We start from the raw sequence: 14,538 nt of genomic DNA, 5'->3' as shown, positions 1-14,538 counted from the left end.
CCCTAAAACTAAATAGGTCTTAGAACTGGTAGAATCTGCGGATGAGGATGAAGCTTAACTTGACCAAATATTAGCTGTTAAGTTCAGCTAAAGGGAAGGAAAAAGTACAGAACATGAAAAAAAAAAATGTCTGTTTTCTATTTTTCACGTTTTGGGGAAGTTTGGATATTGCTACGAAAAACATTAAAAAAATATACATCTTGGAATTTTAAAAACATCAAACAATCTCACCCTGACTGGCCCCTCATCACTTCTATTTTTCTTTTCTATGAGAAAAACCTGAAAAGTTGCACAAAATGCACTTTCTTTCTAAGTGTGCTTAAGGGAAACAAAGCTAAACTCTAAGTTTTCTTTTCGTTGCTGAGCTTTTTTTTTTTTTTTTTCCTTTAGAAGGATGTTTTCTGCAAGGAAATCATCAATGGAAAATGTTTGACCAGCTGTACCCTTATCTGCAGATCTGGAAGCACAGGCAATACATGGAAATCCCCACCTCACTCGAAGTTTCAAGGGGGTGACTGGTTTTTGTGCTCGTGCCTCTTTCAATGTGAATAAGTGCCCCAGTATTTGCTTTTGTTTGCCATCTATCCACTCCAGCCCAAGGAAAAACACAGGGAAATTTCACCTTGTGCAGGATCCCAGTGCAGGGACCCGAGGAATCCGCGCCAGGTCAGTTTTGTGCAGTCCCCTGAACAAGGCCTTGATTTTGGCTCCTTCTGGAGTCTTCAGGGAATTTGAATCTGGAGATCAACTTGCAGCTTGCAGGAAATAACAGAGACAACCTGGATGTGTCTTGATGCGGGATGCGGCTCATTTGCGCTCCTGGCTTGGGTTTGAGTCTGCTGGAATGATCCCAAATGATCCCAGCTGTGGGTCAGGAGTCAGCTCGGCCCAAGGACCACTCCTGGTGGTGGTTCAGATGCAGCCACCTTGCTCTGGGGAGAGTTTTGACCAGACCAGACCGACTGGTCTTCAAGGCAGAGGATGGGCTCAGGTTCATGTGAGAAGCTGTGGCTGCCCCTGGATCCCTGGAAGTGTCCAAGTCCAGGCTGGATGGGGCTTGGAGCAACCTGGGATAGTGGAAGGTGTCCCTGCCCACAGCAGGGGGTGGAATTAGATGGTCTTTAAGGTCCTTTCTAACCCTCACCCCTCAATTCTAAGACTTGTCATTGACAGAAGAAGATCTAGTTTTGTTTGCCATCCATTATAAATTTGGAATTCTTTGTCCCTCTGGTTTTTTGCCAAGCTTTGATTGTGGGAACTGATCTGAGGGTGAATTCTAATTCCTGACCACTCTATCTCCTCTGCATGTCCTACAAAGGGACTGTAGTGCAAAATCTTCCTGGTCTTTCAGGAGTCCAGCAGGGAAAGTTTAACTTGTTCAGCCTGGAGAAGGCCCTGGAGGATCTTCTTCCAGGGGAGCAGCATTCAGCAGGAGTGGCAGGAGCAGAATGTCTGTTCAGTTTGGTTTTCCTTCCTAGTCTGAACTGGATTTCCACCTCTGTATTTCCACCTCTGGCCTGCATTTCCACCTCTGGAAAATTTATTTCATACTCCAGCCATGAAGTGTCAGTAACACTTTGGGGGAAAAAGAGACACCCCAAAAGCCCAGACACACACACACACACACACACACACACACACACACACAAACTTGCTTGGGCTTGCATTTCAGGTTCTCCACCCGGGAGCAAATCACTTGGGAAATTTAATTAAAGTTTAATGAGGCACTTTGATTGCTGGGCCGTACGCCTGCTGGAATTAATGTACAATGAAGGGGTGTCTCGTCACGCTGCTGGCAAGGGCTGGCAGTAGCTGGCAAGTTCATGTAGAGCAGAGCATGTCATCCTAAATCACCTTTTGAACCCGGGAAGGCAGCAGGAGAGAGAAGCCAGGAAGGTCTGATGGGTCATTTGGTCCAGCAGGTCCTTTACAGGGGAGTCCCGTGCCTTGGAGAACTTCTCTTGGAGTGGCTTTTGGGACTTCTCAGGAGGTTGGGAACGGAAGGCAGGCAAGGTGGTGTGGGAGCTCTGGATTGTGGGTTCCCTTCACTGCCTTCCCTTGAGTAAAAGAGGGGAAGAGGAGCCTTGGAGGGAGCTCTGGCAGGGGAAATCCTGGGAGAGTTGGGATCTCTGTGGGTCCTCTATGGAACCATGGTGCCAAGATACCCAAACTGTTGCTGGTGGAGTTGTGGGTTCTGTTTCAAATGAAGGGCCTCCAGGTCACCAGGAAAAGGCATTTTGGAATGCCATGCTGGTTTAGAGAGGGACAGTCAACTCCAGGAGAGTCCAACGTCCTTCTGCCTCCAAACCAGACATCCATCTACGCAAAGGTCTGTGACACATCCCATATGGGATCTCCAGGGGTCCCTTAGAACCTCAGCATTTCTGTGAGAAACACAGAATCACAGAATATTCTGAGTTGAAGAGACCCACAAGGATCACCAAGTTCAACTTATAAGTGAATTTCCCACAGAGGGATCACACCCACAGCCATGGCATCACTGGCACCATGTTTCAACCAACTGAGATGAAAACTGCACCAGGATGGATCTGACCTCCAAATCAGAGACAGCTGGGCATGCCTGGGAGTTAAATCCCAACTTTAATCACTATTCAGGCTTGCCCAGTGCAGTCACTGGGAAGGGACCTGGCAGGCCTTGTTAAAACTTAAATGTTGGGTGGATACACCCCAATCTGCCTGTGCTGAGAGTGGTCCAAGGGGCCAGAAAAGTTCATTGTGATCCTGTAACCACGAGATCAGCGCCTCCCAACGCACTGTCACATCCTGGGAACTCCTGCAACTCCAGCTCTCCTGCAATGCCTGGCACCTGGAAGGAGCAGGGTGGTTGCACAAACACGCTCCAGCCTGGCCTTTCCTAATCCTGGAGCACATGGTTCTGCAACTGCAACACATCTTCCATCTTCCTGGGCATGGGGGAGGGAAGTGGGAATTTTTTCTAAGGCAGTAAAAGCCCAGAAGACAAATCCATACTCTGGAGGAACCCATCAAAGAATAGGAACAGGGTCAGAAGCTTCCCCATGACCTTCCAATTGTTAGGGGTGATTTTGGCCCAGATCAACTGCCACGGATGCAGCTACTGCCCAGGTAAGGTTCAAGGTGAGCAAAGGCCAGGGATCATTCCCAGGACAATGTTTGGGTGTTGTTGTCCTCTTTTGGGAGGCTGAGAGCATGGACCAGTTGAATTCAGGGCTGATCCCTTCATTTTCCTGCATGGGTGCATCCATGACGGTCATTGGAGCCTCTGGAACCCCCAGAGGCACAACCAGAGGCTGACAGCTCTCCCAGGCCAGCACTGGAGAGGATGAGAATCATGGAATCCTGGAATCATAAAAGATCCTGATTTGAAAGGGACGCACAAGGATCCAGTCCAGCCCCTGTCCCTGCACAGACACCCCAACAACCCCACCCTGGGCATCCCTGGGAGCGTTGTCCAAAGGCTCCTGGAGCTCTGGCAGCCTCGGGGCTGTGCCCATTCCCTGGGGAGCCTGGGCAGTGCCAGCACCCTCTGGGGAAGAACCTCTCCCTGATATCCAGTCTAACAGGACACATGAGACATGGGCTCTGCTGAGAGTTCCACCAGACTGTGCTGAGAGCTGTGGAAAAGGAGACCAAGGAATGCTTTCTCTAAGCCATATGTCCTATATCCTCTTATAAAAGAAAGATGAGTACTCCCAACTCTTCCCCTCTCATTTACTGGAGATACCAAATATACATATATCAATATATATAAATATAAAAATATGCACATACAGGAGATATGACACATACATGTGCATATATATATATACACACACATATATACACACACACACAAATATGTAAAAAATCATAAAATCATGGAATACAAGAATGGCTTGGGTGGGAAGAGACCTTAAAACTCATCTAATTCCACCCCCTGACATGGGCAGGGACACCTTCTACTAGACCAGGTTTCTTCCTTATATTTAATCTAAATCTACCCTCTCTTAGTTTAAAACAATTATACTTTATCTTGTCATGACTGGCCTTGCTAAAAAGCAAATTAAAATAAAATAATGATAAAAAGTTTGAACTCATTTTTCTTATATATATATATATATATATAAGTATCCCTTACACATACATATATATATGTGTGTGTGTGTATATATGTGTATATATATATATGTACATGTATGTGCCATATCTCCTGTATGTGCATATTTTTTTATTTATATATTTTTATATTTATATATATTTATATATGTATATTTGGTATCTCCAATAAATGAGAGGGGAAGAGTTGGGAGTACTCATCTTTCTTTTATATATATTTATATATATATATATATATATAGATAGATAGAGATATATAGATATATATATAGATATATAGATATATAGTTACATAGTTATATAGATAGATATATAGAGATATAGAGATATAGATATATAGATATATGTGTGTGTATATATGTATGTATATATATGTATATGTATTTTTTAATTTTTATTTTTGAAATAGAAATAAATCATTTTATCATTAAATATGAGGGGGAGATTTGGGAATGTTTGAGTGGTGTCAATCACAACCATGCAAAGCTCTAGACGAGAAATCTGGCCCTGAGAGGAGAAAATCAAGTAGCTGGTCCCAGGTCAGGGGTGCTGAGGAGCCTCTTTTAAACTCAGGTTTTTGGCATCCTCCCTGAATTTTGGCCAAGGCCCAAACGGGCAGTGTGGAGACTCTTCCCTCAACAGGGAAGCAAATCCAGCCTTTCCCACTCCAACTTTATGAAAAAAAAGCCCACAAGCCGTGTTCTGTTTATCAAAACAAATAAAACGGTGTGGTGGACGAGGATTTTTGGTGCCCCAGCCGGTCGGGGGTCGGTGGGACCTGGCATCCCTTGGTACCCGCTCCCGCTCCCTGGGATGCCGGGAGGAGCAGCGGGATCGTGACTCAGCCCCACATGAGCCGGTTTCCTTCCTGCACCGCCAAGCCTGGCCTTCTGATGTTTTGTTTGCCGTGGAGCTCTGGGGGCCAAGTAGGAGCTCCTGGAAATCAAAGGGAAAGAACAACATCTCGGGCTGGCTGAGGCGGGGTGCGGTGTCCTGGCTGGATGGGACACGGGGGAATTCCGGGTGCTGAGGGAAGAGGGGTGGGAGACGCTGGAGGAGGGCACAGGTCAGGGCTCCAGCACGAGGCTTCTTATCCCAAAATTCTCCCTGAATGCAGCAGTGCTCCGTGGATGACCTTCAGCTGTCAGAAGGAGCCCTCATGGGCTCATCAAGCTTGGAGGAGGAAGAACAGGGCTTTTCCTTCTTTCTTTTCAGACTGTCCTCCAGTCCTCTCTCGGACCCCTTGGGTGTGCAATGGGACCGTTTTGTGTTGAGATGGGAGTGGGAGGCAGCTCAGCTCTTGTTAATCACCCTGGACAGGAGATTTCCAGGTTTTGTCTAATTTAAGATTTCTCCCTATTGATGTCCAAGAGAAAACTCTCCATGAAAAGCTGTTCAGTATCTGGATCCATCCAAGCCAGGTGGCCACATCCAAAGCCTCACCAGGAATGTCCTCACTGCCCCTGTCCTGGGTCTGGGGCAGGACCTGTGGCCTGGGCATGGCTGTGCTGGGATCTGGGGTAATTTCAGTGGGAATGGTAACGCTTGAGGGCTGGGGCTCTTCCCTCTCCTCATTTCTTGACCAGTCTAAGTCTAGTGCAGGTCTCTCCACGTTCCTTTCATCACCCAGAGGTGGCCCTGGACATGCACCAGCCCTCAGGCAGTGCACAGTTCGATCCTTGGGGATGTTCCCAGAAGGGCATTAGGAGAGCACAGCTACAATCCAAAGAGGAAGCTCTGGCCAGCACTGGATTCTACTTATTCATTGCAAAAAATATGGATAAAATCCGTGTTTTCCTCATTCTCTCCATACCCACTCCACAACTTCCCCCTCCTCTCCAGCCAGCTGGGCTGCCAGACCCAACTCTGGCACTGTCCTCCCTCTGCCAGCATCCCTGACTCCCTGGATGGCCAAGGTGGGCAGGATAACCCTGACCTCCAGCCGTGGGGGCTGACGCTGTGGCCTTGGCTCTGGCCTTGCAGGGGCTCACCTGAAGGATGAGGAGGAATCCTAACTGGATTAGGATCTGCTCCAGGTGGGCACCGGGGGTGACACGCTGGGTTTGGCCAAGGTGACCCCGGATTGATGCTGGCTTTGATCCCACAGTGCTGAGCCTGCACTACCCACCCTCAGGCTCTTCTCCCCACATCCATCCTGCCTTTGCCTTGCCACATTCCCAGGCAGATTCAGCGAGCAGGGAGACACCCCAGCCTGCCCACAGCCCTCCCACAGCCTCCCCCACCACCCTCCTCGCCCCTGTTTTCCTATTCCCAGCATCTACCCTGCTGCACGTAGCCCTGGGGGAGCCAGAGGATTGTACACAGAGGGAGAAGTTATTTTTCCTTGACATAAACATCCAAGCCTTTCCTCGGCCCCTTCTCTTGAAACGTGGAGGTAGGACCTGGACTCATAACATCCGGCAGGAGGGGTTGGCCTTATCTGCCAGGAAACACTCAGCTCCGGATACATCCTCCCCTGCTCCCGGCACCCCAAGCAGCTCCCATTGGCAGTGCTGGGCAGGAAACCACTCAGCAGCTTGTCTCATTCCCTCCTCTGGAGAGATGGGAGGGAGGGCCTGATCCTGCCCTCCCCACCCTGGGGTGCAGCGGGGTTCGGAGTCAGGGTGGGGTGGGGGGAAAAAAAAGGGATGGAGGGGGAAGGTGAGCAAAAAAAGGGCAAAAGGGGATTTAGGATTTGTGGATTTGGGAGAGTTGGATGTGTTGAGGGTCTCTCTAGGCTCTGCCACTGATTTGCAGGGTGAGCTCAGTCCAGTCACCTCACTTCCTTCTCTGCCTGTACTTCCCTCACCTGGTTCTGCTTTGAAAAATCAGGGAAAATTGTTGTCTCCCAGATGATTTCGTAGCAGGATCCAGATTCCTCACATGGGGCAGGGACCCCTTGTGCTAAAGGCAGCACAAGCACTGGGTCCTGTTCAAATTCTGGGGAAGAGACAGGTCATGTCCCAGCTCTGGTTGGAAAAAGGGCAGGAGGGAAGGAAGAATTATCTCTGTTGTACAGACAGGGAAACTGAGGCACAGAACATCCACACGGCTGCTCTCACCAGGGCCCACCCCTGCCCAGTGGCACTGGGACAAGCAGAGAGAGGACAGAGAGGAGCCTCCACCTGCTCAAGGGATGCAAAGGAAATCACCCAGGGTGTGACACACACGGCAGCTCCTGGCCAGCCCAAATCCCAGCTATCTGGGAATGTGACCTCATCCCTGCTCCCGATGCCTGACACCACCTGCACAGCCACACTGAGGACTGGCCAAGGCCACCAGACACGGGGACAGTGGGCTCACACCCTGCTCACCTCATGGCAACGAGATACCTCTGTCCACACCCAAGCTGGAACCCCTGAGCAGGAGCCCAAATGTGGTGTGAGGCCGTTTTAGCCCTTCCTGCAGCCCTGATTGAATTTTCCTGCTTGTTCCCAGGCTGGGGACAGCAGGCCACAAACCACAAGACTCCTCAGCATGCACAGAGACAGCCATGGGCTCCTGGATTTGGAATGGGGAGAGAGGAGAAACATGCCCAGGACTGATGCAGAATGAGTCCTGCTTGGGGTGGAGACCCCCCCAACATCTGTGAATGTTGATGGCCAGCAGTCTTTTATATGGATGTCCACTTTCCCAGCAAAACCACTCCTTCCCACCTCTGCCAGACACTTACTTTCCATCCGCTTCCTGCAGCAGCGCCCTGCATCCCAAAAAATTGCTGTGGGTAGAGGGGATTGGCCCATAGCATCTCATTTTCCATCCCACCAGAGAAGGGGTGGATGGTTCTGCTCCTGAATTTCATCTCGGCTGCAGTGTCCTGGAGGTGGGAGCCGGCTGCTCCCGGCGCTGGGCGTGTGCCCGGATCTGGCCGTGGCTCCCAGGGAGCCGCACCTCGCCTTGGCTGCGGCTCCCAACGCCCTCGGGGGGCCCTGGCTCCCGGTTGGGGCCTGTAGCTGTTCCTGGCATGCAGAGAGCACAGGGACAAGCTCCCACCTCTCCTCACGTGGCTCCGGCTTGAGCAAGTGGGGACAGGCTTGGCTGGCGGGGCTCTCCGTTCATCCCGGCACAACGGGCTCCTTGGGGATGGGGTGCGTGGAGAAACCCCTTTTTTCTCGGGGAAATCAGACTCTGGGAGCTGCTGGGAGCTCTTGGAGAGGAGATTGTTTCCACCAGCCTTGCATGGGATGAAAGCAAGGAGGGAAAAGGCTTATAGGGTGGTGCAGTTGATCCCATCATTGCTCAGGGCATGGGAATAAGGAGAAGGACCAGTAGGAACAGCCAATGTCCTGGAGAAAGGGTCCTATAGGGTCAGAATGTGCCATCCCAGATCAGGCTGGTGGCAATACCCAGAGCTGAGTTTCTGGGGGGGCTGGGACAGCTGAGCCTCCTCCCCGAGGCAATTTGACTGCATCTCAGGCCTGGGGCACCACGGGGATTGCAGGGAGAGATGGAGAAGGGGAAAGCAGGACTTCTCCAGCCCCATTCCTGCTCCTGGCACGGTCCCACGTGAGTCAACGCTGCTGGGCAGAGAGGCCAAACAGGATCCTGGCACCTCCCTGCCTCCAGCTCCAAAATCCTCTTGGAAGAGTCACATTTGGACTGAGCCACCCCAGCCAGGGGGCCACCACAGTACCTGGGGCTGGCAGGACATCCAAAGGTATCCATTCCTTTCCCCCTAAAAACGAAAGGCCAAGGGTGAGATGGGATTGCCTGAGAGGTGGAAGAAGGAAGAGGCAGGATGGGAGAGCTGAATCCAGGGGTTACAAGTGGAGGATGAAGGAGAACAGGACAGGGTGCCTCCCCAAATACTCACACAACCTCCACCTTCTGGGACCATGGGCTTTGTGGATGAGAGACGTCACTTATGGGAGACAAGCCACCCTTGGGGACAGGATTGGGTTGGATTGGGTTGGGTGACATCTGAAGACCACTCCCAGCACCCACACAGAGGTGGCATCACAAAGTGCACTAGGAAATATGCTCCTCCACTTTCTGGGGCCAAGCAGGAGGACCCAGCCTGGGAGGACCCTGCTTTGGGAGGTGTTTACCCTGCCTTGGATCTCCAGAGGTCCCTTCCGGCCCTAACAACTCTGGGATTCTCTGTGTGTGTGGCTTAACCTCAAGGACAGCAGGGACACAGCCTGATTTAATGTCTGGCAAGAGCAGGCTGTGATGTTCTTCCAGGGACAACAACATGGATCAAGCTTTTCTCTTTGCTGGCCAGGCCTGAAGACCATCACTCAACATCACCTTCGCGTGGCTCCCCAAAATTTGACCCCCACACATTTCTGAGGCCTCGTTGCCTCAATCTGCACCTGAAACAAGGACTCTTTTCAAGGTCCCCACACTGTGGAACAACTTAAAAAGGTGAATTAGCCCAAACTGTGAAAGAAAAGAGAGCTTTAAATGTGACTAAAACCCACGCTCCAGGCACTGGCACTGGCTCCATAAATTGGAAACATCATCTGTGCTCACCGAGACACCAAAGGCAAAGCTGTTGACTTCACTGTAATATGAAAACTGGATTACAAAGATCATATCTGAGAGATGGCCAAAGCAGGATCGAGGCCAGCACAGTGACCTGAGCCCCGAGACACCCCATGAAAAGTGAGGGTAAGCACTCATTGTGCCCTGAGTCTGTTTGTTAGAAAGCAATCCACAGTTTGTAAAGATAACCACAGATCTTTGTTTTATTTATAAAAAAAATGGAAGTAGAAAAATTTGGCTGAAAATACCAACAACAACGACAACAACAAAAATATAAAAAAATAGCACTTGCACGGGAAATGTTTCTGTTTTGAAAACTGTTGTCAATAGCGACAGCAATTTAAATCATCGAACAATCATCATATAAAAACATATTTATTTAAATTAAATATTTTATGCAAACTCGTATCTACACTCATTCAAAATGCATAGAGTCACACAAAAGAGATGGAATGTATTAGCTTAAAAAATGGTGAACTTTTGGGGTTTTTTTTTTAAGTTTTCTTTGCAATTATTATTAATACATTTTGGGGACTGGAACCAGGAAATCATAACCACGTTACTAACTAATCATTACCAAGTGCCATACAGTAAACACTAAGATTAATCATGTCATATAACTGATTTAAAATAAAGCTTCATCTTTATGGAAAGGAAGAGAACTCGAGCAATACAAAATCCGAGGTGGGGGGGAGGAATAATGGGAGGAATAAATCAATGTACAGCTTTATTACAAGCAATAAAACGCCAGAGTTAGGAGAGGCATTGGGCACTGTGGCTCCAAACACGGAGCCTTCCCCTTCAAAGGATGTTTGATAAAAAAAGTGTCTGCTACATCATCATGTCTTGGCCAAAATGTTCATCCTGGGACCTGCTCCCAGGGGTGGATGCTGGCCAGATGCTGCCTTTCCAAGCCCTGGTCTTACCCCACTCCAGAACAGGCTCAGCGCCCTCGGGGCTGGCTACCCCTCTCCTGGCTGGTGTCCCATCCTCTCTGGGGTTTCCCGAGGGATGAAGCCCCCGATCCATGCTCTGGGGCAGGGGATGGGGGCTTTAATCCCCGTTGGAATGGTCAGGCAGGTCAGGGTGGCTGCAGCAACGCCACCACCAGAACCCAAAACCAGCTCATAGACCTTCACCAAAATCTTCCTTTCTCCCATCCCTGCCTTTCCCTCTTCCAGGGGGAATTCAGATCTGATGTTTCCTGCCGCACTCCTGACTCCAAAGCAGAGCTGGGGATGCCCCAAAATGAAGGGCAGCCTTCCTGTGCTCCCAGGAGCATCCCTGCTTTGGAAGAGGGACTTGGCCAAAAGGGCTTTGGGGTCGGGAAGTGCCCCCTGGCCACAGTCGGAGCAGAGCACTCCAGCCTTTGCACGGTGGTGACCCAACAACCCAAATCCTTTACCTACAACACCGAGGAGACTCCAGGGCCCTGCGGTTCGGACTCGGTCACCCTGAGGGGCCGCGGGCGATGTCCCCAAGGAGCAACGCCTCGGAACAGTGTCGGGTCCTTCCTCGGCCGGTCCAGGCGGCCCCGGCTGGGCTCCTAAGAGACGCTGTAGTTATTGTAGTAGGTGGCCGTGGCATCGGCCAGGACGGAGATGAGGCTGTTCTCGGAGCTGTGGGAGCTGCTGGATGCTGGCACCTGCCCGTTGGCCAAGGCCCCGCCGTGGTGGTCACCGTGGCCAGGGTTGTTGAGATACTGGTCGAACTCGTTGCGGTCCATCTCCCCCAGCAGCTCCGCTTGGCTCAGCTGGTCCAAGGTGTCGAAGCCGTGGTGGTCGGGCGGCGGGGAGAGCTGGCCCAGGTGGGCATGGAGGCTGGGAGGGGGCAGGGAGGGGAAGGCGGGTGTGTAGTAGCTGGGAGGAGGAGGAGGAGGAGGAAGGGGAGGGCAGCTGGAGGCCGGGGGGATCATGCAGGTGGCCGGCTGTGGCATGGGGCTGAGCGGGTGGTGGCCGCACGGCAGGGAGCCGCCCGCGTACTCCGGGGGGAAGGTGGCACCGGCGAGGTGGGAGCGGTGATGCTCCTCGGGGCAGGGCGAGGAGAAGAAGCTCTGCTCGGGGTCTATGGCATCCAGGGGGGACATCTCCGGCGGGGTGGGCAGCCCGTAGGGGTAGGTGTCCACGCTGGTGCTGCTGCCGCTGCCCGGAGCCTCCCGGTACCCCCGCACAGCCGGCAGCCCCGGGCGGGGGGGGTACTCACCCGGGCCCTCTTTGTCACCCCCGGCCCGGCTGCAGGTCCGCTTTTCCGGCACAGAGTTCTGGTCCCGTGTCAGGCTGCCCAGCAGAAAGCCGGGATCCACCCTCTTCCCGATGCGCTTGACCTGCTTCTTCCGACGGGGCCGGTACTTGTAGTTGGGGTAATCTTGCATGTGCTTCACCCGCAGCCGCTCGGCCTCCTCCACGTAGGGACGCTTCTGCGACAGGCTCAGCGCCTTCCAGGACTTCCCTGAAACGGAGGACACGTTCTCTTAGCACCCACAGCCTCCCAAGATCCCACCAGGCACACGCGGAGGACACATCTGAAAACCCTGCAGGGGGACGTGGTGGCAGTGGGTGGGAGAAGAAGGGAGGAATTGAGGCTGCTGTAGGGTCTCTGACTCCCTTCATCCCAAGTCCCCACACAAGGTGGGTTTAGGGTTAGTAAATAAATGCAGGCAGGTGAACTCTCCCAGCTCCATGGGCTGGGACAGAGCCCAGCTGTGGAGCAGGGACAGCTGAGGCCATGCCTGGCTGAGCAGAGGGTCAGGACGTGGTGTCCTTTAAGGCGCCCCAGCCTGTGCCCTGCCAGGACTTGTACCAGGGCACAGGGAGACCTGGGCACTATGACAGCTGGATGGTGGAAGGTGTCCCAGCCCACGGCACAGGGATGGATTAGATAAAATCCCTTCCAACTCAAACCATTCCATGATTCTTTAATTCTATGACCTCGCTCCTCCCTGTTTGAGATAAAACGTCCCCAAGACACAGGACAGAAAAACAGCTTTGGGAAGGGGGGCTTTATCCCACAGTGAAGGTGTCCCAGGCTGCTCCTCAGGGTAAGGGGGAGAAATGAGGATACAGATCAAAGCCTTTGATGCCTTCCCATGGCCTGAGACAGCAGAAATAACACTAATAAGCTGAGATGCTGCATGGCAAAGCAGTGAGGAGAAAACCCAAACCACCAAAGAAAACACCACAGAACTGTCCAGGGAAACACAAACTTTGGATAAGAGGTTGGGCAGCAAAGCTGTGTTGCAATTCAGGCAGCTCTTTCTCAGGCTGTCTGGGCTGGTAATTTTGGTTTATCCTCTTGGTTTCACATCAAAATGGGGATTGGGAGAAAGGGAGAAATGGTGGATGGGGAGTGGGAAACAAACGGGTTGTGATCCCCCAGAAGTAACAACAAAAATACACACACGCTAATGTAATATTGGGACAAAGTGGGACAGCAAGGACAGGCCACACAAATTTGGGGCAGGGCAGCACCCTCAGGGTTTGCAGCAGAGGTGGCAGGGTGTCTGTCCCCCGGGATGCAGGACACCATCAGGCTTTGCACCCTGAGGAGTGGCAGCACACCTGGAGTGTGGGACAATGCTGGGGTGAGCACCCTGTGGGTGGCTGCACGGTGCTGCTCCCGGGGTGCAGAGCTCCATCAGGTTTTGCAGCCCCAGGGTGCTGCACCCGGGCTGGCTTTGCACCCCAAAACGGGACAGGTAGGTGTAGGGGTGCCCTCCTGCTGCGTGCCAGGCCGGGTCCCCACCTGGGCAGGGCTGGCACCCCCATGAATGACCAGTGGCACTGATATTCCCAGTCCGGGGAGCTGGATCTGGATGGGATTTGCACTCCGGGATGACCGGGTAGGTGCATGGTGCCCACCCCGGGGCACTGGATCAGAACGGGATTTGCACCCCAGGAATTGCCGGGGGGTGCCTGGATCCCCACCCCAGTGCTCCGAATCCGGACTGGGTTTTCACTCCAGGGACCGCAGGTGGGTGCCTGGGAACCAAGCCCCGAGCGCTGGATCCGAGCAGGGTGTGCAGCCCCTGCCCGGGTGGCTGCGTGGGTGCCTCCCCCGGGCCAGTGGATCCGGGCAGGATTTACACTCCCGGGAATGCTCTGGTGGACTCATGGGCACCGAATCCGGACAAGGTTTGCACCCGCAGGGATCCCCGGTGGGTGCCCCTGGGCACTGAATCCCGACAGGATTTGCACCTGGATGGGCGGGTGGGTGCCCGGGTGCTCACCCCGGGGCACCGGATCCGGGCAGGGTTTGCACCCCAGGGGATGCCCGGGTGGGTCCCCGACCTCCCCCCGCTCCTCGCCCCCCCAAACCCGCGCCCACCGCGCTCCTCACCGAGCATCTTGCTGAGCTCCGCGTTGTGCAGGTCGGGGTTCTGCACCGCCAGCCGCTTCCTCTCGTCCTTCGCCCACACCATGAAAGCGTTCATGGGCCGGCGGATGCGGCTCTCGGAGCCCTTCTCGCCTTGCGACGCTCGGGGGGGTGGCCCTGGGGACAGCCCCTCGCCCGCGTCCCCCTCCAGCCGCTCCGGCCAGGGGAATGTGCTGAGCAGCGCAGCCATGGCCCCCCGGCCCCCCCGCCCCGCCGCGCTGCCCTCGGGGTCCCCGCGCAGTCCCAGCCTCCTGCCCGGCCTCTCCCGTATTTATGAGCTCCTTGGAAAAAGCCTCCTCCAATGACACCGAAGGGACTCGCTGCTCCTCCTTGTTTGCAAACTCCTCAGCCCCGGCCGGGATGGTGCTGGGAGAAAACTTCTCCCCTCCCTCTGCCCGGCACCCCCCGGGGAAGCAGCAACCCCAACACCTCCTTTTCTCCTTCCCGCTCCCCGCTCCCCCTCTTTTATTGTTATTTTTCCTTATTTTGCCCGCTGAAAGGGAGTGAGGAGAGAGCTGGAGATGTCCCGCCCCCAAACAGCCCCGCTGCCCTCCTGCATCCCAAAGACCTTCAGACCTTAAAGGC

At 53.2% G+C, this 14,538-nt stretch overlaps 1 protein-coding gene across 1 annotated transcript; it reads right to left on the bottom strand.

Moving 5' to 3' along the window:
* Positions 1-9,767: 9,767 nt before the first annotated feature.
* On the bottom strand, positions 9,768-14,199 carry SOX7 (SRY-box transcription factor 7). Its single transcript, XM_005528794.3, has 2 exons — positions 13,918-14,199; positions 9,768-12,030 (listed from the first exon to the last, which is right to left on the bottom strand). The coding sequence occupies exons 1-2, from the start codon at positions 14,141-14,143 to the stop codon at positions 11,129-11,131; spliced, it is 1,128 nt and encodes a 375-aa protein (XP_005528851.2). The 5' UTR covers positions 14,144-14,199; the 3' UTR covers positions 9,768-11,128.
* Positions 14,200-14,538: the final 339 nt, after the last annotated feature.

Source organism: Pseudopodoces humilis, chromosome 3 (assembly GCF_049639895.1).
Source record: "Pseudopodoces humilis isolate 2021_Gansu_Grassland_sample_001 chromosome 3, ASM4963989v1, whole genome shotgun sequence".
Classification (NCBI taxonomy): Eukaryota; Metazoa; Chordata; class Aves; order Passeriformes; family Paridae; genus Pseudopodoces; species Pseudopodoces humilis.
Note: the sequence above shows the minus strand (reverse complement) of the source record. Positions and strands in the feature narration are given on the sequence as shown.